This window comes from Dermochelys coriacea, chromosome 22 (assembly GCF_009764565.3).
Source record: "Dermochelys coriacea isolate rDerCor1 chromosome 22, rDerCor1.pri.v4, whole genome shotgun sequence".
In the NCBI taxonomy this organism is placed as follows: Eukaryota; Metazoa; Chordata; order Testudines; family Dermochelyidae; genus Dermochelys; species Dermochelys coriacea.
In genome coordinates, this window is record NC_050089.1 from 13,710,368 (window position 1) to 13,734,319 (window position 23,952).

A 23,952-nucleotide genomic window follows, 5' to 3' on the forward strand; every position below is an offset into this window, starting at 1 on the left:
AATGACCCATCCACTCCCAGTCTCTATTCAAGCCTAAGTTAATTGTATCCAGTTTGCAAATTAATTCCAATTCAACAGTCTCTCGTTGGAGTCTGTTTTTGAAGTTTTTTTGTTGAAGAATAGTCACTCTTAGGTCTATAATCGAGTGACCAGAGAGATTGAAGTGTTCTCCGACTTTTTCAATTTTCAATTTTTCAATTTCAATTTTCAATGTTATAATTCTTGACGTCTGATTTGTGTCCGTATATTCTTTTACATAGAGACTGTCCGGTTTGGCCAATGTACATGGCAGAGGGTCATTGCTGGCACATGATGGCATATATCACATTGGTAGATGTGCAGATGAATGAGCCTCTGAAATGGAATTAATTTGCAAACTGGACACCATTACATTAGGCTTGAATAAAACTGGGAGTGGATGTGTCATTACACAAAGTAAAACGATTTCCCCATGTTTATTCCCTCCCCCCCTTCCTCATATGTTCTTGTCAACTGCTGGAAATGGCCCACCTTGATTATCACTACAAAAGGTTTTTTTTTTCTCTCCTGCTGGTAATAGCTCACCTTACCCGATCACTGAACACCCATTGTTTTATGTTCTCTGTGTATATAAAATCTCCCCACTGTATTTTCCACTGCCTGCATCCGATGAAGTGAGCTGTAGCTCACGAAAACTTATGCTCAAATAAATTTGTTAGTCTCTAAGGTGCCACAAGTACTTCTTTTCTTTTTGCGGATACAGACTAATGCGGCTGTTACTCTGAAACCTGTCATTAGGTAAAAAAGGTCACCCAGCTCCTGAAATGACTGCTGAGACTAAATGGAAAGGATTTTTGAAGAGAAAGATGCCATCCTTTATCAAGGTTGCCTGGAGGCTCGGGTACCTGGGCACATATATTGTTTCTTCCCTCCTTATATGCACTCCCTCATCTCCCAGCACCACTCGCAATAAAGTATCATGGCATCAATACTACTGCGACCTAACTTACACACCTGATAACTCCATGCTTCAGTTTGTTAATATAAAATAGGAATAGTGCCATATGTGGATGTTTTGAGGTTTGATTCATGCTTGGAAAGTATGTTGCAGAAACGGTTTAAAAAGCACTAAGCACTAATAATTCTTTATCAGGATCTGAACAGAACAGTTTCTGCTGGGAGCCCCTGACTTTTTGTAGCGAAGAGAAAATGATTCTGAAAGCTACAGATAGTTTGCTTACTGGTGGAACTATTATGTTTTCTGCAAAGCTGTTCAGTAAAATCCTGCCTGTCAGAGCTGGGAAATGTGCAGTCCTAACTATACATCATACATATACTTACCTAGCCCAATCTGCATAATGACATAAGCGCCATGGAGCTGCTTAGAGCAACTAATAGCTCCAGAGCAGCAGCTTTTGCCTTAGGATTTATTTCTAAGGGAGACTGGTTCTTAGAATAAAGTTGCCCCGTCATGAGCAGCTAGAGACCTGCAGGTGCACTTAAACCACAACATCAGTTTAGCTATCTGCTGCACTGTGCAGGCTCATCCCTACCATTGTACAGGCTTTTATTCTGAAGTGATGGCCCCAGCCAGTCCTACTCAACACATCCATCGGAGCCAGCTGCAAAATATCATCTTTCCCAGGTCCCCTTGGATCTGAGGCTTTCTTCAGAGCTGAGGATCTTCCAGATGTTTTCCCAAATCCTTCTGTTTGCTATCAACCTCCTGCCTGTGAATGTGGGACATTTCCTCTGCTGTTTGATGAAATCCATCCCAGGTAAGAATGCCCTTCACTTCCTCCTGCACAGAGACTGACGGATCTCCTGCTCTTAGAACTGCTGCTGGAGACAGGTCAGTAGAGGAATTTTATTTCTAATAGAAATTAGGAATTAAATGATTCAATGAGTTTGCTAGACAGCATGGAGATCCCTAGTTATTTTGCAAGCTAATAAACAGGAGGGGCAAATGCATTGCACAGATTATATCAGATTATAAATGGAAAATGCAGGTTTAGAGCTGGGGAAACCATCAGTAAACAGCAGCCTCTCTGCAGGGAGTCTATTGTATGAGGGAAGGGAAATGGCTGCTTGGGGCAGGGGCTCCCACTGAAGTTTTGATCACCCACGGTTGGATCACCCACCACAGGAGGCAGGAAGAAGCCACCGTTTGGAGTTCTGTGCAGTATCTCCAGGGGACTCAGCAGTGTATGCTACTACTACACAATTTGAAATCTGCTGCTTGTTTAACAGAGAGATCTGTCATCGCCCATTGAGATGTGGAAGTGAGGCATAAAAGAAAGGAATTAACCAGATTCCCTGCTGAATTTTTTTTGGTAGAATCAAGGGGCCGCTCCCACGGACATCAAGAGGTTGGATATTTTTCCAAGCCTGTCTTGTGATGATGTTATCCAGTGTGTATCTCAGGATACGAATTTAGGAGCAGCCCCAGAGGCTAACTCTTTAATCAAATCTGTTGCTAAATTTCGGAGGCATGACAAGAAATCCAATATCAGTCAGATCTTAATCAGAATGGAGATGGAAAATATAAAGATGGAATTATCAACACAAAATGTCTGAGGAATGTTAGCACTGGGCTTCAGTGCTATATGTAACAACCTCTGGCCCCACCATTTCAGATCTGGTAAAGTAAAGTGTTTTCCACTGAAAGATCCAATACTGCATGTGTCTGTGGCCTTCTTGTGTTCTATTTTGATAGAAGAGCTATATTTCTCAAAGCAAAGCTATCAAGACAGCGTGTATGTGAAACTTCCACAGTTCTAACTTACAAAGGCCATGGTACATTTGAAGGTGGATTCTTGAATCACTATAATTTAGCAAAAAGAAAAGGAGTACTTGTGGCACCTTAGAGACTAACAAATTTATTAGAGCATAAGCTTTCGTGAGCTACAGCTCACTTCATCGGATGCATCCGATGAAGTGAGCTGTAGCTCATGAAAGCTTATGCTCTAATAAATTTGTTAGTCTCTAAGGTGCCACAAGTACTCCTTTTCTTTTTGTGAATACAGACTAACACGGCTGCTACTATGAAATCTATAATTTAGGGTGGGGATCTCTTGGTTAGTCCATCCCTCAGCATCTCCCCCTACCTCCTTTCATTATACCTAAATCATCCTTAAAGGTGAGCTGTACAGGGAGGCATATGGGACTGTGCCCTGTTTTGACTCTTTGAGTTGGGAAAAAAGGCCTGAGGTTTCCCCCCGCCCCATCCCCCCTTGTACCTAATTGGCAATACTAGGACTTCCCAGTATTGTTTTTGCTGGTAGTCTGGTTGGAGACCCAGGGAGGTAGAATGAGATTTCTCAACCTTTAGCTGAATACTGAATCTGTAACAAGATCTTTTCTTCCTGCTGTTTGTTCAGGCATTTGAGTGAAACAGATAGTGATAAAACCCCTAAACAGTCTGAATAAAAATCCCTTCTTCACTCTAGCTGGTGTCACTTCCCTGGAGTCAGCCATAATCCTGCTAGCTCTCCAGTTATCCGTAGAGTTTTCCATGAAAAACAGGATTTTGAGGGATTTCTGATTAAAACAAATGTTTAACAAAGAATGTATCAGGCTTTGTTCATCTCAAGAAGCAGAGTACAAAGCCCACTTGTTTTCCTTTTGTATGTTGCCTTTTTCTAATGGTATCTGGGTCTCCATCTTAAAATTATATCACTTTATGGTAGTTTTGCCACCTGCTTGCCTTACTGTTAACTGTTCTAAGGATATAAATGTAACTATGCTCTCAGCTTAAGCTTCTGTGGACAAACCTAGCTCCGCTTTGAGCCAAACACTGTTTAAAAGAATGCTATGCGATTTGTCCTTGAATTCTGCCCAAATCTGATTCGTGTGAGTTGGGGGGGACCATTTCTGGGGAGGTTAGATGATGAGAGATGAGCTAGAGTACTCACATTTTGGAGATAGGGAAAAATCTACAGAACAAGGAAACCCAGGCAGAGTCTACTCAGTTCCCATACTGGATCCTAGAACATAACAACACTGCAGAAATGTCTATTTAGTGGAACTGCAGCCTCTCTGTTTAAAATTTTGAAATGAAAATGTTTTACAGCTAAGATATCTAAACCAACTCCTCTCTAAATGCCTCTATCAGTCTGTATAGCTGTCAGATTTCAGCTTGTATGAAAAGACTCCCTCTCTTTATTTCTAATGGAATTTTATCAGCGTTAATGTTGGGATTGGGTGAATTACTTTATATGGGATTTAATATAATTTAATTGAGTTTTAAGAGGGAGAGGCTGCTATACGTTGCAAGATAATTACTTTAGCCCTGCAACCTGATTTATTTATCTAGCTGCCCTCTCATATTAGAGATCTAAGAAGGATTTGAGGATTGGTGAGCCAGGTATCCACATTGTAGGAGGGTAAATTGCCACATCCCTTCAGGGCAACATGCAACCTTACCTATCCTTAGTGGCAGATCTGAACAAGCAAGCTTACAAAAGTGCAGTTTGTCAACCAGTTTCTTGTTGAATTGTCCTTCCTCTGTTCTCTTGTACTGATTGCTGAATTTGTCTCTGAAGAACTAGACATTCGGCTTTGGAGATTTAGAGATCATTTGTGCAGCAATTTAATTTAATCTCAAGGATTAAAGGAGGGAGGCTGGAAGATATAGCTGAGGTGGTGAAAGTGATCAGTCTTGTCAGAAGGAATTGCTTCCTGATAGGAAATGCCACCTCATAATAGATGGAATTTTAATATTGTCTAGAATTTCTTCAGCTTCAGGCCTTGCTTGCACTAGGAAATAGTTCTGTTTCAGGAAGGGGTTTAGCTGTACCATTGCTGGCCACTGTTTGTCCTTATTATGCTTACAGATTGAGTTCTCCTCAATCTGTGCCTGCCATGAGGCTGCTGCAGCTGTTAACTGGGATGCGTGGCCAATATTTCAACAAGGGGATTCCTCAGAAATGCTCCTCCTCAGTCTTCAGAGTAGCAGCCGTGTTAGTCTGTATTCGCAAAAAGAAAAGGAGTACTTGTGGCACCTTAGAGACTAACAAATTTATTAGAGCATAAGCTTTCGTGAGCTACAGCTCACTTCATCGGATGCATTTGGTGGAAAAAACAGAGGAGAGATTTATATACACACACAGAGAACATGAAACAATGGGTTTATCATACACACTGTAAGGAGAGTGATCACTTAAGATAAGCCATCACCAGCAGCTTTCTACAAGCCATTACCCTCTGATCCCACTGAGAGTTACCAAAAGAAACTACAGCATTTGCTCAAGAAACTCCCTGAAAAAGCACAAGAACAAATCTGCACAGACACACCCCTAGAACCCCGACCTGGGGTATTCTATCTGCTACCCAAGATCCATAAGCCTGGAAATCCTGGACGCCCCATCATCTCAGGCATTGGCACCCTGACAGCAGGATTGTCTGGCTATGTAGACTCCCTCCTCAGGCCCTTCGTTACCAGCACTCCCAGCTATCTTTGAGACACCACTGACTTCCTGAGGAAACTACAGTCCATTGGTGATCTTCCTAAAAACACCATCCTAGCCACTATGGATGTAGAAGCCTCTACACCAACATTCCACACAAAGATGGACTACAAGCTGTCAGGAACAGTATCACCGATACTGTCACGGCTAACCTGGTGGCTGAACTTTGTGACTTTGTCCTCACCCATAACTATTTCACATTTGGTGACAATGTATACCTTCAAATCAGCGGCACTGCGATGGGTACCCGCATGGCCCCACAGTATGCCAACATTTTTATGGCTGACTTAGAACAACGCTTCCTCAGCTCTCGTCCCCTAATGCCCCTACTCTACTTGTGCTACATTGATGACATCTTCATCATCTGGATCCATGGAAAAGAAGCTCTTGAGGAATTCCACCATGATTTCAACAATTTCCATCCCACCATCAACCTCAGCCTGGACCAGTCCACACAAGAGATCCACTTCCTGGACACTACGGTGCTAATAAGCGATGGTCACATAAACACCACCCTATATCGGAAACCTACTGACCGCTATTCCTACCTACATGCCTCTAGCTTTCATCCAGATCATACCACTCGATCCATTGTCTACAGCCAAGCTCTACGATATAACCGCATTTGCTCCAACCCCTCAGACAGAGACAAACACCTACAAGATCTCTATCATGCATTCCTACAACTACAATACCCACCTGCTGAAGTCAAGAAACAGATTGACAGAGCCAGAAGAGTACCCAGAAGTCACCTACTACAGGACAGGCCCAACAAAGAAAACAACAGAACGCCACTAGCCATCACCTTCAGCCCCCAACTAAAACCTCTCCAATGCATCATCAAGGATCTACAACCTATCCTGAAGGACGACCCATCACTCTCACAGATCTTGGGAGACAGGCCAGTCCTTGCTTACAGACAGCCCCCCAATCTGAAGCAAATACTCACCAGCAACCACACACCACACAACAGAACCACTAACCCAGGAACCTATCCTTGCAACAAAGCCCGTTGCCAACTCTGTCCACATATCTATTCAGGGGATACCATCATAGGCCTAATCACATCAGCCACACTATCAGAGGCTCGTTCACCTGCGCATCTACCAATGTGATCTATGCCATCATGTGCCAGCAATGCCCCTCTGCCATGTACATTGGCCAAACTGGACAGTCTCTATGTAAAAGAATGAATGGACACAAATCAGACGTCAAGAATTATAACATTCAAAAACCAGTTGGAGAACACTTCAATCTCTCTGGTCACTCGATTACAGACCTAAGAGTGGCTATCCTTCAACAAAAAAGCTTCAAAAACAGACTCCAACGGAGAGACTGCTGAATTGGAATTAATTTGCAAACTGGATACAATTAACTTAGGCTTGAAGAGAGACTGGGAATGGATGAGTCATTACACAAAGTAAAACTATTTCCCCATGGTATTTCTCCCCCCCACCCCACCCCACCCCACCCCCCACTGTTCCTCAGATATTCTTGTTAACTGCTGGAAATAGCCTATCTTGCTTGTCACCATGAAAGGTTTTTCCTCCTCCCTCCCCCCCCCCCCCCCCCGCTGCTGGTGATGGCTTATCTTAAGTGATCACTCTCCTTACAGTGTGTATGATAAACCCATTGTTTCATGTCCTCTGTGTGTGTATATAAATCTCTCCTCTGTTTTTTCCACCAAATGCATCCGATGAAGTGAGCTGTAGCTCACGAAAGCTTATGCTCTAATAAATTTGTTAGTCTCTAAGGTGCCACAAGTACTCCTTTCTTCTCAGTCTGTAATGCACATGATATTCCCTAAGTAAAATCTGCCCATTCGTGCTCCAAATGTGGAGCCCAGTCCAGTCTCAGCAGCTGGTTTATATTGGTCATGTTTTCAGCTCTTTCTGCAAGGCAAAGGATCAGAGACAGTTCTAAAGTCCCCGGGGAGCAAAGATTCCCCCTGTAGTGTAGAAGAATTGGATAGTATCCCTTAAAATAGTTTGTGAACTCTCTAGTATCCCTGACTGTTTCTTATGTTTCAGAAGCCACCCAGTCCCTGTGTGTATGGAGCTAGGCCTGGCATGTTCACTCTACATAGTAAGCATGGTTACTTAGACCCTCCCCCACCCCCACAACTGTGCTCATCTAGTTCCTTCATATTACATTTGTTGGGTAAAGAGCAAAAGACACAACACCCCCTGACAGGCTGTATATGTGGCTCAGTTAGCCAGGGGTGTGCACAACTTGCAACCCTGCTGCAGCCCATGTGGGCTCTCCTGGCAGGGTCCCTCCTGTTGCCGCCTTTCTCTGTTGCTCTGCTGACTTCCACTCTCCTGCATCATATCTTTGCAGTTCCTCCCTTTCAGGGCTTGGCCCAGCTGCATCTCAAAAGCCCAAGAAAAGCTCTGCTTGTCATTTTATGTCTTCAAAGCACTTTACGAATAACTGCATTTCCTCATCTCCTCCTACGTGCCCAGCTCCTTGTGCTCTGCCCAAGTTTCTGTTCCGGCTGCTCCCTTTGTCTGCTTTCCCCAACTGCCCCTTCGCACAGAATAGCCTCCTTGTCAATGTACACTAAGCAACGTCTCTTTCCTCTGTAAGGTTCCCTTTCCCCATACCTCTTTCTACTGCGTGTAATTGTAAGCTCCTGGGGACAGGGACTGTCCCTTCTTGAATGTCAGGAAAGCACCCAGTACATTGTGGGGGTTACCATAGACTAAAAAATATAATACTATGAACCTATCAAGACCTCAGTCCACTCTATTGTGGTCTATATGAGGAAGAACTACCCATTGCTGACAATGGGTGCCAGCACTGGGCTCAGGTGCAGTCGAACAGCAAAGGTACACCAGTCTAAATTTTTCAGCGTGATTCTGGAAACCCTTGGTTAACCCCTGCGTGGATTAAGTTTTAATCACAGGTGTCTGAAACAACACTTGTGCTGGACTGAGGAATGTGGGGAGTTGCAAACTATCACTTGACAGTGGGGCTGGAGGTTTCTGGTTCTGCTTGCAGTCAGTGCAATTGGTATCAATCTGAAAAGAGCCAATTTAAAGCAAGATAGGGTGAGCTTTATCTCACTGCTGTAGAGAGTAGCCTGTTTTTTCTCTCTCTGTTTTGGGGTTCTTGTGTGTTATTGTTCTGAATTCGAAGAAATGAAATGGTGTTATGTTGCAACCTTTCACCAAGGGTATTTATGTGCTTATCTAATTCTCTGTGTGCTGTGAACATAACAGCACTGTTGTCCATGGTTTGACTTGCTAGTCAAACTCTGCTAGTTGTTAAACTGTGCTGCTGAACTTGTGACTGACATCCATTGTTAGCAGTGAGCAATTTTTGAGCGTAGACCAGATTTGCAGATTTTAAGAACATAAGAATGGCCATACTGGGTCAGACCAATGGTCCAACTAGACCAGTAGCCTGTGTTCTGACTGACCATTGCCAGATGCCTCTGAGTGAATAAACAGAACAGGACAATTTGGAGTTATCCATCCCCTGTGGTCTAGTCCCAGCTTCTGGTAGTTGGAGGTTTAGGGACACCTGGAGCATGGGGTTGTGTCTCTGACCATCTTGGCAAGGAGCCATTGATGGATCTATCCTCCGTGAACTCATCTAATTCTTTTTTGAACCCAGTTATACTTTTGGACTTCACTATAGCCCATGGCAATGAATTCCACAGGTTGACTGTATTTTGTGAAGAAGTACTTCCTTTTGTTTGTTTTGAATCTGCTGCCTATTAATTTCATTGGATGACCCCTAGTTCTTGTGTTATATGAAAGGGTAAATAACACTTCCCTACTCACTTTTTCATGCTATACATGCTTTTATATGTATGTATATAGATCTCGATCATATCCCTCTTTAGTCATCTCTTTTCTAAGATGAACAGTCCCAGTCTTTTTAATCTCTCCTAGTATGGAAACTATTCCATACTCCTGATAATTTTTGTTGCCCTTCTCTGTACTTTTTCCAATTCTAATATATCTTTTTTGAGATGGGATGACAAGAACTGCCCGCAGTATTCAAGGTGCTGGCATACATGGATTTATATAGTGGCATTATGATATTTTCTGTTTTATTATCTATCCCTTTTTTAATGGTTCCTAATGTTCTGTTAGCTTTGCTTGGCCTCTGCTGCACATTGAGTGGTTGTTTTCAAAGAACTATCCACAATGACTCCAAGATCTTGTTCTTGAGTCATAACAGCTAATTTAAACCCCATCTTTTTGTATATATAGTTCCTAGCCAGAGGAAACCATTGTGATCATCCATTCTGTCCTTCTGCATAATGCAGGCTGAAGAGTTTCTGTTCCTGCATCCAGCACAATACCTTCTGGTTGAAGGGAACTGGATCTTTTAGAAAGGTGTCTGGTCTTGATTTAAAGACTTCAGCTGGAGGACAGTCCATCTCATTCCAGGCATCTGTTCAGCTTGTTCTCTGTTGCTGTGCATGACACTAACTGTTGTCTTTACGGTGTAAGATGTTGCAATCAGGCACTCTTTAAAAAATACTTTACTGGAAGTAATGGGAGGAGAGAGAATTTGGGTCTATGGCAAAACCACTTATATGGGTTGGTGTAAAAATTAAGGCTCAGATATGACAGTGACAGGTATAATAGAAATATCTTGAGAAAAGAGAATTGTTGCAGCAGGTTTTATTCGCTGTTCAGCTCTGATGCTGTAATACATAGGCATGGGGCTGGCTGCTTCCACCTCAGGGATCGGAAAGGTGTATGCTAATGCTGTGCAATCAGGCCCCTTCTGGAGAGTTGGTCACTCCCACTCCCACGTCAAGATTTTGCACTTGGAATACAGAACATCTAATCCTGTACATGGGCATCACTCCAGTGGAGGGGAAGCTGTCTGGCTCTCAGAGCGGGTAAGAAACAGGAGTCTTAAGAGAGAACAATGCCACAAAAGGGGGAAAGAATGCGATCTGTAAAATAGAGGAGAAAGCTGCTAAGATGCAGAAGCTCCTGCAATGAACTGACCTTTGTTCTACAGTTGTTGTAGCACAGGGAACTTTCCGCCTAGCAGGTGATTTGCTGGTGCCACGATTAAAAAGGGATCTTGCATGACAGAAAAACAGAGAAGCTGTTTGTTCTAATGGTGACTTTTATGGAGGTGACCAATCCCATATCCCAGTCAGCACCCATACAGAGAGTTTGTTTTATTTTTTACAAACAAAGCTAATCCTTGGTTTCCAAAAGCAAGTAGCAGGCATGACTGTTAGGGGACTAAAATGCCTTTTGCCCAGATGTGACTAACCTACTTTGAAGGAGGGACAGGTCCCCGGCAGATACTCAGATGTGCCCTCGCCCCACCTGCTGAGTCATGTGTGACATCTGACTTGTTGCATCTCTGACAAGATGCATGTATCCCCTAGGGCATGAACATAGTGATCTTGCTCTCTTTCGGGTTATGTTCCTGCTTTTTATGCCTCTACAGTGCGTGTTCAGAGCCACCCTGGGGCCATGGGAGCCAGTTAACTAAGTAACAAGCTGTACAAAAATGTTCCCCTGTGTCCGGTCTCCTCTGCATTTCTAATCACCCATCACCAAGGTATCTAGGTGAACAGAAAAATACATTTGATAATGAAGCCTTGACAGCTTGACTGAGAAATACTGCCCTGCACCGATGCATCACCTCCCACGACTGATTGGAAACCCCCGGGACTGAACATGTTCCCTGCACACTGCTCCCAGGCTGGCTGAGCCTGGGTCTGGTCTGTAGTAGTGCTAGAATGGCTCCTCTGTACTGCTTTCCGTACCTGCATTGTGCCCAGCCCACCTGGTAGTACAATGGACCATCACTCAATGGGGAGACCTAGGTGCCTGCATAGACTCTGTAATAGATCCTCTTGCACTGGTGTTGGTGGAAGAGCGGAGCCTTTGGAGGAGTTCAGCATGAGGTTTGCTGGGGAATCTATAAACACCACTTTGTGTTCTCTCTATTTAGGTTGCAACATATTTATTTCTGGGCATGTTATAGTCTCTGTCTCTAGGTGGTCATAGCAAATGTCTGTCTCACTTACTGTTGTTACACGTTCAAATAAATTATATTAGCTTAGTCTTCCTGAAAAGTTCATTTCCTCCCTCTCTGCAACATACAAAAGCACCTTGCAGATGTCTGTGCTGGATTAATCATGGTAAGGTTTAATGCACTGAATTTTCAGCTCCCTTTGGCTGTAACAGACACTCTAGAAGCAGAGTTTTATTTTGAACATCGGTTGCATTTTGGTTATTTGCAGGATGCTTTTGTCATGGAACTCCAAGCCCGACTTGCAGATATCTAGGCTGGTGGCTGTCAGTCTGTAGCCTTTAGCACTAAGGGCCTTAGTCACTTGCTGTCTTCTAACTTCTTGTGGTTCTTCGCAGTTCTAAAGGACTTTCTGCCGAGCCCACAACAGGAGCCGCTCACCTTCAGCAACCGGAAGGGTTTGCAATGCATCTCGCCACTAATGAGAAGTGTGGAAGAGACTCCTCAGCCCATCCTGACAAAGGTCAAAGGGCACATTCCAAAGTGGCTCAATGGCAGCCTGCTAAGGAATGGGCCTGGGAAGTTTGAGTTTGGAGAGGAGAAGTAAGCCCAGATTTGATTGTACTTTCTAATGATTCCAGGCTGGGGGTTGGTCAAACCTAGAAGGCACCTTCACAAATGCATCACAACCATTAGGGGCCTTCCTTAGCTCTGAAGGTGTGTGACCATGAGGAAATGCTTGTAGATCCCATTCTTCTAATACAAACTCTTCTCTCATCTAGAAGCTTTCAGCACCTTTACTAGCCGGATTCATTAGTCCTCGTGACCTCCCTGGGAAGTAGGAAGGTGTTTTTCCACAGTTTAAAGGAGGCTGTTACCAGTGGAAGGCCACAACATGAGCTAACAAAGTGGGGATGAAACCCTGGCATCCTGACTCCCAGCGCTATGTCTGTAACAGCCACTTCCAACGCCCACCCTGCAGTCCCAGGCATGATTTGCCATCCTGATTACACTAAGATGTTTATGTGGCTATAAAACAAACCCAGCCCTCACACTGGTTGGTGTTCTTTCATTTCAAAACAAAAAAATGTAGATCTATATTTTTAACAAGTTAGAACCCAAGCCAGTGTTTGACTGATGGTCTGTCACTCAAGTAAACCCACAGAGCTGGCTCATCTTCACATTGGCTGGATGGGAGCAAGAGTGGCTGATGGAGATCAGCACACCTGATATTCTACCTCTGAAAAACTGGTCTTCAAAAGGCCTTGCAGGACATCTTCTCCTCTGTGGAGGGGACGGAATTCTGCAAAGTGCTGTAGTTTGGCCCATTGCTCCCAGATTGTTACTTGCTCAAGGGGCTTTAAATAACAAAACAGGAGTAGACCAAAGCATACTAGGGACTGGTTAGACATTCAGCTCACAACAGGCTTGTGAGGATAGATTTATACCCCATCTTGCCATGCACTAAGTGTTAGTGAAGACAAGCCCTAATTTGTGTTCTATTTCTGCAGCACCATAAGCATGCAGGGGCTTTGTAGAACAACATAGTTTCAGTCCATGAAAGCTTGTGGGTAACATTCTCAAAAGCACTAAGGCCCATTTTCAAAAGAGACTTAAGCACTTAGGAGGTTGAGTCATTGAAAGTGAATGGAACTCAGGCTTCTAGGTGCCGAAAGTCACTTTTGGAAATGATACTTAGACACTTAAGCCACTTAGGGCACATCTACACAGCAATTAAACACCCGTGGCTAGCCCAGGTCAGCTGACTTGGGCTCATTGGGCTTAGGCTGCAGGGCTGTAAAATTGCTGCACAGACATTTGGGCTTATGCTGGAGCCTGAGCTCCGGGATCCACGTATGGGGAGGGCCACAGAGTCCGGGTTCCAGCCCAAACCCAAAGGTCTACGCGGCAATTTTTAGTCCCGCAGCCCAACCACTGCGAGCCCGAGTCAGCTGATCCAGGAGAGCCATGGCCATGCTGCAGGTCTTTTATTCCAGTGCAGACTTACCCGTAGGGTACATCTGTACTGCAAGCAGCAGCCTGTGGCAGCAAATCTCAGAGTCTGGGTCTACAGCCAGACTCATAGGGCTTGTTATGCTTCACAGAATCATAGGACTGGAAGGGACCTCGAGAGGTCATGTAGTCCAGTCCCCTGTACTCATGGCAGGACTAAGTCTTATCTAGACCATCCCTGACAGGTGTTTGTCCAACCTGCTCTTAAAAATCTCCAATGAGGGAGTTTCCACAACCTCCCTGGGCAATTTATTCCAGTGCTTAACAACCCTGACAGTTAGGAAGTTTTTCCTAATGTCCAATTTAAACCTCCTTTCCTGCAATTTAAGCCCATTGCTTCTTGTCCTATCCTCAGCGGTAAAAAAGAACAATTTTCCTTCCTCCTCCTTGTATCAATTTTTTATGTACTTGAAAACTGTTATCATGTCGCCTCTCAGTCTTCTCTTTTCCAGACTAAACAAACCCAATTTTTTCAATCTTTCCTCATACGTCATGTTTTCTAGACCTTTAATCATTTTTGTTGCTCTTCTCTGGACCTTCTCCAATTTGTCGACATCTTTCCTGAAATGAGCCACCCAGAACTGGACACAATACTCCAGTTGAGGCCTAATCAGCGTGGAGTAGAGAGGAAGAATTACTTCTTGTGTCTTGCTTACAATACTGCTGCTAATACATTCTAAAAACAGCTGGGTAGATGTTTGGGCTTGGGCTCTGAAGCCCCTCCTCCTCCCTCCAGGCTTTAGAGTCTGAGCTCCAGCCTGAGCCCAAATGTCTATACAGCTATTTTTAGCACCTGGGGTCCGAGACTTGCTGTAGCTTGCTGTGTAGACTAACCCCTAGATGCTTTTGAGAATTTGAGCCTGTCTCTAAACTTGGACCCTGAGCCTGCAGACATGTAGGCACATGAGTAGCTGCGTGTCTGAGTTTTTCCATTGTGTTCGTGCTCTCTTATATACACGCGCGCACACACACACACACACACACACACACACACAAAGTTGTTTCATGATAAAAGTGTTTGTAGGATCTGGTTCTCAGATTATAGCGCAGATAATAACAAAAACCAGGGTCTTAGGAGAAGGCGTGGGAGGATGCGGCACTGCGCTGATCCTTCTTGCTGTGATTTTGTTTCTCTGCTCGGCTGGAAGATTTAACCATTGGTTTGATGGCATGGCCCTGCTGCATCAGTTCCAACTGGAAAATGGCATCGTGACTTACAAGAGCAAGTTCCTGCAGAGTGATTCCTATGTGACTAACAGCCAGCACAATCGGATCGTGGTCTCGGAGTTTGGAACCCTGGCTGTGCCGGACCCATGCAAGAGCATCTTTGGTCGCTTCATTTCATGGTTTGAGATGCCACGTAAGTATGTTCCTTAGTTAAAAGCAATGTTTTTGGAGGTGGTATGCATCCCAAGTGGGTGATATTTGCTTGGAGGAACAGTTTTTAGGTTTGAAGGGAGCTGTGTGGAAGTTTTAGTGGTTTTGCTTTGAGTGGTCATGTTTCTTCAGAGGGGTGATCCCCACAGAAACAACTCCAAGCCAAACTCAGCTGAAACAGACACACTTAACTTGGGATTTTGGCTCCCCTTCCCCCCCCATGTTGTTTCCACCCAAAATCAGAAATGTAGCTCACTAAAATGTTTCAGAGTAACAGCTGTGTTAGTCTGTATTCACAAAAAGAAAAGGAGTACTTGTGGCACCTTAGAGACTAACAAATTTATTTGAGCATAAGCTTTCGTGAGCGACAGCTCACTTCATCGGATGCATCCGATGAAGTGAGCTGTCGCTCACAAAAGCTTATGCTCAAATAAATTTGTTAGTCTCTAAGGTGCCACAAGTACTCCTTTTCTTTTTACTAAAATGTTTGTGCACCTTGGGCCTGGTCTCCAGAGGTGCTGGGGGATCCCAGAGCTCCAGGTGAAGTTGACAGGAGCCCTGGGTAGCTCAGCATTTCTCGTCATTGGTCCCTTTGATGCCATTTACTTAACTTTTGGGTTTGTTACAAAATTTGATTCACCTTGTTCCAGGGTTTGTGTAAATTCTGCACCTCCTCTCACAAGGAACACCCTGTAGGGTGCTGTAATGAGCATCTTACAATCTGCCGTTCTTTTTAATACAAACCTGTCTTGAAAGCCCCACACCTTGCTAAGCTTTTAGGGTATGTAGGCTATTCCTTTCCTTCCTGCAGTAAGGGGTGGGAGGGTGATATGGGTGAGGAGAGGACACAGAAGTGGAAGTACCATTAGCTGTAGGATTATAGTCAAGGCTACAAGTATGTCACGGATGTAATGGAAGTCACAGATTCTGTGACCTCCGTGACATTGGGGCCCCGTAGCAGCCCAGCTGCCACAGCCCTGGAGGACAGTCCCAGCTCTCAGCTGGCCCCCACCAGCTCCCAGTCCTGCAGGGTGGCGGGGGAATTCCCTGGAGCTCCCCAGCCCCCGTGGGTGGTAGGGGATTCCCTGGAGCTCCCCAGCCCCCACTGCTGGACCCTCCTCTCTCCCCATTTTATCAGGGATAACTTTTAGTAAAAGTTAGTGACAGGTCACGTCTTCCGTGAATTTTTGTTCATTGCCTGTGACCTGTTCATGACTTTTACTAAAAATATCCATGACAAAATCATAGCCTTAATAATTTATAATGTATTGTTTGCTTAGGTAGAACCAGGTTATTTGTGGATGGTGACTCACAGGATTCGCTTCAGGTACATTTGAAGGAAATATAGTTAACATCTCCTGAGTGAAGCACAGAAGAGGGCGAAGCTACCTGTAGGAAACCAGCAAACGCAGCTCAGCCTGCATCCCATTCCTTCCCTGCAAATCAGTCAGGGCCCACTGACTGCTCCTTTGGTTTGGTCTACACTTGGGAGATTAAATTGGCTAAAGCCTCTAGAACAGTGTTTCTCAAACTAGGGCCACTGCTTGTTCAGGGAAAGCCCCTGGTGGGCTGGGCTGGTTTGTTTACCTGCTACGTCTGGAGGTTTGGCCAATCGCGGCTCCCACTGGCTGCGGTCCCCCACTCCAGGCCAATGGGGGCTGCAGGAAGGGCGGCCAGCATATCCCTTGGCCCGTGCCGCTTTCCGCAGCCCCCATTGGCCTGGAGCGGCGAACCGTGGCCAGTGGGAGCCGCAATCAGCTGAACCTGCAGACACGGCAGTTAAACAAACCGGCCCGGCCTGCCAGGGGCTGTCCCTGAACAAGCGGCAGCCCTGGTTTGAGAACCACCGCTCTAGAACATTTGTAGAACACTTGTGTCTCTACCTAGAACTGCCCTAACTGGTCAAATAAATAATTAGAACAGGCCATCTGTCAGTGGGTTTAATAACCAGTCAAAGAGCCACTGGTTCATTTTGATAGCTTTCTGCAATCTAGAATGTGTCCAGGAGCTGAGCTAGGAATTGTAGGCTAGATATCCAGAGGCCGTTGCAGCTGAAATGGTTTAGGACACTCTAGCGTGAGTGCAGGGTGAAACAAATCCATTTCACATGTTGGTGCTGAAATGTTTATCTTAAACTGTTTCAATGCATCCAGTTCAGTTACAAACTGATTTCTTCTGTAGTGTAGACAAGACCCTAGTGAAGTTAAGAGAGGGAAATTGCCTCCCAGGTCTCCTCCAATCAATTCCCCTTGCACTCCTGCTAGAAGTCAGTGCCAGATAATCCCCTTTTGTACATTTCCTGTTATTTTGTCCAGTCCAATTAATGTCCCAAGTGATGCCCCTTGCATTCCCTTTGAATTGCATTGTCCCTCTATGGGGCCTGCTTCTGCTTTTTACATTGCTGACCTGGCCTTCTGTACAGAGTGCAATCTGGGTTCTCTGCTCATGCTTTCTGATAATACTGGCAACTGGTTGTCTGGCCTTATAATAAAGGATATCGCAGCACTCGCCAGGGGTTGCCTTTCCCTCAGGTCTGCATGATTCCGTTTGTAATACCATTAGTTTCCTTTAGTTGCAAGAAACTGAAATGAGCCTGCACAATGACTTAGTAGAACCTGAACCAAAAGGGATCAGATTTCTTTGGTTTGCATTAAAAACAAGTCTTTTCTTTGGCATGAACTCACCTGTGTGCTACTATAGATCACTGAGATAGAAAAGAAAGAAAACCATAGAATCATAGAACTGGAAGGGACCTCGAGAGGTCATCTAGTCCGGTCCCCTGCACTCAAGGCAGGACTAAGTATTATGTATAAAACCTTGCTGTAGGCCTGCAGAGAGAGACAGGTGAGTGCAGAAACAAGGAGGACAGTGTAATGTGAGTAGGACTTTGCAGCGGGGAGGCTCACACCTGGGCTCAGGTGCTCAGACTGAGTCAACTGTGCAGTGCAGACATAGCAGGGTGAGGTGCACTCATACTCTAAGGCTGTCAAGTAACCAGGTACTGCTGGCCAGATGGTTTTAATCTGTCCTGTCTGTCCTGAAAGGGATTTGTGTCATTAGGAAAACTGGTTTATTGTTTAAATATGCCTAACTTGCTGTAGTGAGATGTGAACTTAATGCATCTGCATTACTCTGGGATTTTGTTTCAGGGCCAACGGATAACTCCAATGTGAACTACGTGGTGTACAAGGGAGACTATTATGTCAGCACCGAGACCAACTTCATGCAGAAAGTGGATCCAGAAACCCTGGAAACCAAGGAGAAGGTAAAGAGTGGGTGGGATGACAGGTTTAGCACCTGGCGTGGGGGAATCATGTCACACTGTTCCCAGGATGGCCTTGGCAGCTAATGGGGACAATTACCAAAGACCCTCTTGGTCTTTGTGTCCAACCTGCACTGGTAAGAATCCATGGCTGTTGTTAAGATCCTCTGTACCTCTTTCTCCTGGCAAAAATGACTTCTCTGTGGCAGATACTGGAATTGCCAGGAAATCTACAGTCACTGCCAGTCACCCCATGGCCTTAAAGATCCCTCTGTGGTGCATGTGCTGGAGGGCATTGCAGGATTGAGGTGAACAGTAAAGCAGCTGCCATTCTTGAGGTCCAGTCACAGCCATTGGCAGCAGGCAGGGTTAGACTTGAGGACTCCTCAGGTCAGTTATATTTGCAACCAAGGGTAGAGCAGGGTCCCTCGTAACTTGGTCACTGTCCATGAAGTGCTGGATCTGGTCTTGTCTGGTGATTCCAATGTACGGAAATGCAAAAATATACACCCATGTAACATCAAGGTTATAGATGTTAATACTCTTTCAGAATTCCACTCCTGCCTATGCTCTGCCCTACCGCATGGTCCCACCCAATCTGCTCCCTTCATCTCCTTCAACCTGTCCCAACTCCAAGACAGCCCTACCCCGGCATCCTCCTTGAATTCTTGGCTAACCCCACCTCCCCATTGTGTTCATCCTGCGCACTAGCCTACATGCTGTTCAATTGCCTGTCACCGAATATGCTGTTGCATTTCAGATTAAGCTGTCTGCTGTCTTCTGCCATTTTGTGGCATATACATCAGATTAAAGCCCTGATCTTGCAAATTGCTCTGTGCACAGCTGCATTAACTCCAGGGGGTTCTGCAAGAATGCAGGGATTTGCCTGCCTGGAACAGCTTGCAGAATCATGGCCTACATTTCTAACCTTAGTGCTCTATTCATATAAGATTTAGTTGGCATGTTAATTTCATAGGCTTTTTGAGAAAATAGAAAAGAGGGGGGAAAACACAAGGAAGGAGAGAACAGGAGAAACCAATTAAAAACTGCTGCTGCTTTTACTGGGACAGTTTACAGCTGCACAGAGCTGGGAGCAAGGCAAACTCTCCTTTGTGGCGGAACAGCAGCACAAAGACACACCTACCCAACATTCTGTTAGAGCTCTGGTGTATTCACTGTGTGCCATAGTTGCAAGCCATATGGAAATTCTAAGCTTAGCAGCCATTTCGTGCTGCATGTGTTGAACAAAGTTGGTTTTGGTGGTTGCATAATACCTATTTCAAACTTTGCCAGGGACTATTACCCAGTGGAGAGATGCCACAGGGGTGGTTTCAGTGGTAAAGTTCAGCCAAGTGGAGACACCCGGACATACAAATTCTCATCAGCCATTTTTAAAGAGGTGGACTAATATTTTCAAAAGTGGCTAATAAGTTGGCGCCCTGAATGTTTGGGTGCCTAACTCAAGACACCTTAAAGAGCCTGATTTTCAGAGGGTGAACACTCAGCACTTTCTGAAAATCTTGGCTGAGAAGTGTATTTTTCACACTTGGGCATTTCAGTGCCTGAAGTGATTTCCATCAGACTTTCTCCCTAAGAGATTCACCTTTTGACTAAGTCTAAGCATAGAAAGTTGCAGCCACAAAGGAGAATTCTGAACACTTATGAGCACATGAAGATAGAATTATAATGAAGCTGTGCATGGGACCTTTGCTACAACATTTGCTACCCAGAAAATCTTTAGTTGTAGATAATGATATTAAACTCTGTTGCATCTTTGCATAGCCTGTATTGGTGTTTGAAGAAAACACACCAGTTACCAAATGTCTGTCTGCTTGCAATAGAACTGATAGATTTGGGACAGAGACTGTCTGTTAATTGCATGCCTGGACACACCTAGCACAATGGGGCCATCTTTATCTTAGGTACTTATATGGCCCCATTACTGGGGTATTGACGCACCCCACATTCTTTAAGGTTTAATCCAAACATCATCCCTGTGAGTGCTTTTATCTTCAATTTACAGATAGGGAACTGAGGCACGAGAGGCTAAGGTCCCACAGGATGTCTCTGGAAGAGCAGGGACTTGAATCCATGTTTCCCAAGTCCTCAACTAGTGTCCTGACCACTGGACCACCCTCCTTCACATGCCCTGGGCCTTGAGTAGTGCCCGGGTACTATTGCTTTATAAATTATAGTGTTACCTGCACACTAGGACACGCAACTTTACCCAGTTCCTAGGGCTCAAGGTATAACCCGGTTAATTTAGGTACCCTGACCTTTTCCCTGTTCCTAGGGCTTCAGCGGAAAGGCACCTACACGTACCCAGTTCCTAGGGCTCAGGGCATAATTTTTTGTGGGTTTATGGGGTCTTTTACCACTGAAAGAGCCTTACACAGTAATATCCTTAACCTCTATTTATTAACAGTCACCAAAACAGAATGCACACACTAAGCATACAATTCTCACCACTCCCAACAAGGCAGATGAACTGTTCCTGCTGGCCAGTCAGGATCAGGTCATCTGGGGACTCCAGCTTCTGCATAGATTGGCAGGGTATTGAGGTCTGGCAGCTCTGATCTTGGGGCTGTGTCCTGGAGTTCGTTCCAAAGAACTTTCTTTTGGATCCCAGTTTATATAGTGAAACTTGAGTCCTGCTTAGCTGTACCTTCACCAGTCATTTTTACTGAAGTATTACAAAATAATTCTTTGATCAGTCTTAATATATTGCGAAATAATTCTTTATCCGATCATACTCTACCACCTTAGTTGACTTAAATCTTACAAAATTAGTTATGCAACAATCAAACAGAAACAATCAAAGAACAAGACAGAGACAATACAGATAAACAATAGAGAAGTAGGGACAATACATAAAGACAATACAATAGAAGTATTGATTTCACAATCACAACTGTTGATAAGTGATTCCTTGCCAGAGAGAATGCTATCAAGCAAAGTTTTCTTAAAACTTCTTAAAGAGATTCCTTGCTTATCTGGTGATGGTGGGTACTATTAGGAGGGGCACCTTTTTAACTGCCCGATATTATATTGTTTTGATATAATTTAGAAGGAATGTAAGGATGTGACTTTCTGCTTCTTGGCTTATGACTGCTGCTTGGAAGTGATTCCTGCTCTGACTCTGAAATATTTGAATTTTCAGGTGGATTGGAGCAAATTCATTGTGGTGAATGGAGCAACAGCCCATCCACATTATGAGCCTGATGGGACAGCATACAACATGGGCAACTCTTATGGGAAACATGGTGAGGCTAGGCAGGGTAAACTGCTCTGGGAAGCAGGGTGGAGTGAGGTAGGGCCAGTCCTGCAGGGAGGCTAGGCAGACTACATGCTGCTTCTGTAAGGAGGGGTTTTTGGTGGAGTCTAACAAAGTGAGGAAGCTCCCATTTCTCTGTGGCACACAATGACAGCAAAGCAGAATCAGTCTTAAATTGTGGCTGCCATCAATTCTCACCATGACATTTGTTCTCTTAATGCTTGGTCTCTTCAGGTAATATGATTTGGGTGACTGCCTCATTCCAGTGAGCACAGACCTTTCTGTGAGCGGTGGGGAAGACGCTCAAGGCACTGCCCTGGCTAGGGATGAGATGTGTCATGCATACATGTGGATCCGTTTGGTAGAGAGAGGATGCTTTTTAAGGAAGTTACATAAAGTGTCAGAGCTGGATCTAAGGCCTTTTGAAATCAATGAGAGTTTTTCCATTGACTTAAATGGGCTTTGGGTTGGGGCCTTCAAGCATTCCTTATGGGAAGAGAGAAATTATTATGAGGGCAGTAGCCTGCAGTAGAGTGAGTGCATTGATCCTTCCTGGACACCATAGGGAAATCCCCACTCATTGCTAGGTTTCAGAGTAGCAGCCGTGTTAGTCTGTATCCGCAAAAAGAAAAGGAGTACTTGTGGCACCTTAGAGACTAACACCTTTATTTGAGCATAAGCTTTTGTGAGCTACAGCTCACTTCATCAGATGAATGCATCTGATGAAGTGATGCATTCATCCGATGAAGTGAGCTGTAGCTCACGAAAGCTTATGCTCAAATAAATTTGTTAGTCTCTAAGGTGCCACAAGTATTCCACTCCTTGCTAGTTATTCTCAGTTGTGCCAAATTATGCGCATTCGAGCATCACCACCAAATCTGCAGCGCTGTAGCTACTCTCTCTGCAGTTCCCAGTTATGAAACAGTGTGAAATTGATGTAGGACAACTGTCAGAAACAAACCTGAATAAAGGTGTTTATTGAAAGGACTAAACGCTGGCACAGTTGGATTAATACTTTTTAAAATACAGTCATGCCCATTTAGCCTGTAGTAATCATTGCCAGAAGATGTCTATGAGGCCAAAAGCTTAGCAGGCTTCAGAACAGGACATTTCTATGGATAACAAGAAGATTTAGAATAGCAAGGATTAAAATAACCAAGAGCTCTGGATGGGAGATAAACCCCAATATTTCAGGGCATGAGCCAACCTCTGATTACTGGGAGACAGGAAGAAACCTCCCTGGTGGCAATTTGTCCCAAAGCTGCAGGGCTTCTTGAATCTTCCTTTGAAGCAGCCAGTACTGGCCACTGCAATAGTGAACTAGACAGACCACTTGTGTGATCCAATGTGTCAATTCCTACAGATGGGGGAGTGTGGTGGGAGAAAACCTATTAGTCCATATTCCCTTGCACTTGAGGTGCCAGGACTGATCCTCATCCTTTGTCCTCTGCAGCCAGGGGTTAGGGTGGGATCAGTTTCTGTAGCAGATTTTCCAATAGAAGGAAGATATTGTGCAAAACCATGACCCTATTCGAGTGGCTCTTCAAAACCAACTTTAATTTCTTTTTGCATAAAGACATTCCTCCCCAGTGTGCCTCAGCCCAGAGAAAGCAGCTAATGCCCTGTGTTGTTATACCTGACACTGCTAGCATGCACCAATTCACCGAACAATTCCCTGGCTTTGCTGTTCTTTCATTCTTGTTGTGCTAATTCCTTTGTGCTTCAGCAGCATGTAGCTTCATATTCCCCCACAGGGTCATGCACAGCATATGCCTTGTGGTGGCCGAGTTACCAAGCCATCAATCCCACTTGGGCGGGGATCAGATTCCGTAGACAAGCATCATTAAATTTCACCTGGACTCAAAATTCTAGTTTCTCCCTTTGACCCAGGAGCTGTGAGGCTGGTTTGAGTCCTCATTCCATTGTTGTGGATGCTCAGATGCTGTGATAATGAGCTTAGTACAAATGCTTAGGTTTGATTTCAGTTCCTCTGACTGAAGCCCTGTTGTAGGAAACTGGCTTTTTGTTATCTGCTCAGCTTAGCTGGTGCTGTGGCTCCAACTCTCTTAATGAGGCAGAGAAAACAGCAGAGCCTGACAATAGCTATGTGGAAATGGCCATTCGTGAGACTTGGAACAAGTCAGAAGAAATTGCTGCTGTAATGGATGAAAGAATCCAATGGGGCCCCATGTTCTGGGGCTGGAAGCTGTGCGTAGATTTCAGCATGAGGGCAGGTGCCGGGGCACCCATTAATGGGGAGGGCGGTGAGAGTTTCATATAGGAGATGTGCAAGCTCTCAGGTGGAGCTCTTAACTACAGCACAGAATTAGTGTGAAATGTAAGTTCTGCAGAGGAGATGTGCCCCTGGGGCAGGGAGTCCGTATTTTGTTTACAAATAGAAGCAGGGTGACTAAGATAAGAGATAAGAAAGGGCTGGTGATTAAATTAAGGATCTGGAAGTCTAGCCTGTAAAACAGGTTTCAGAGTAGCAGCCGTGTTAGTCTGTATTCGCAAAAAGAAAAGGAGTACTTGTGGCACCTTAGAGACTAACAAATTTATTAGAGCATAAGCTTTCGTGACATCCGATGAAGTGAGCTGTAGCTCACGAAAGC

The 23,952-nt window shown here is 44.7% G+C and overlaps 1 protein-coding gene across 4 annotated transcripts in view; it reads left to right on the plus strand.

The window, feature by feature from the left end:
- The window catches only part of BCO2 (beta-carotene oxygenase 2), a 91,758-nt gene that overhangs the window by 55,424 nt on the left and 12,382 nt on the right, over positions 1-23,952 (plus strand). For 3 of the 4 annotated variants that reach the window (XM_038380550.2, XM_038380553.2, XM_043501061.1), the window contains exons 3-6: positions 11,813-12,017; positions 14,576-14,787; positions 17,954-18,069; positions 21,227-21,329. In XM_038380550.2, coding sequence (XP_038236478.1) covers positions 11,813-12,017; positions 14,576-14,787; positions 17,954-18,069; positions 21,227-21,329 — 636 coding nt within the window. Of the gene's footprint in view, positions 1-1,487; positions 1,758-11,812; positions 12,018-14,575; positions 14,788-17,953; positions 18,070-21,226; positions 21,330-23,952 lie in introns of those variants that run through there. The other variant, XM_038380551.2, reaches the window with a different exon arrangement.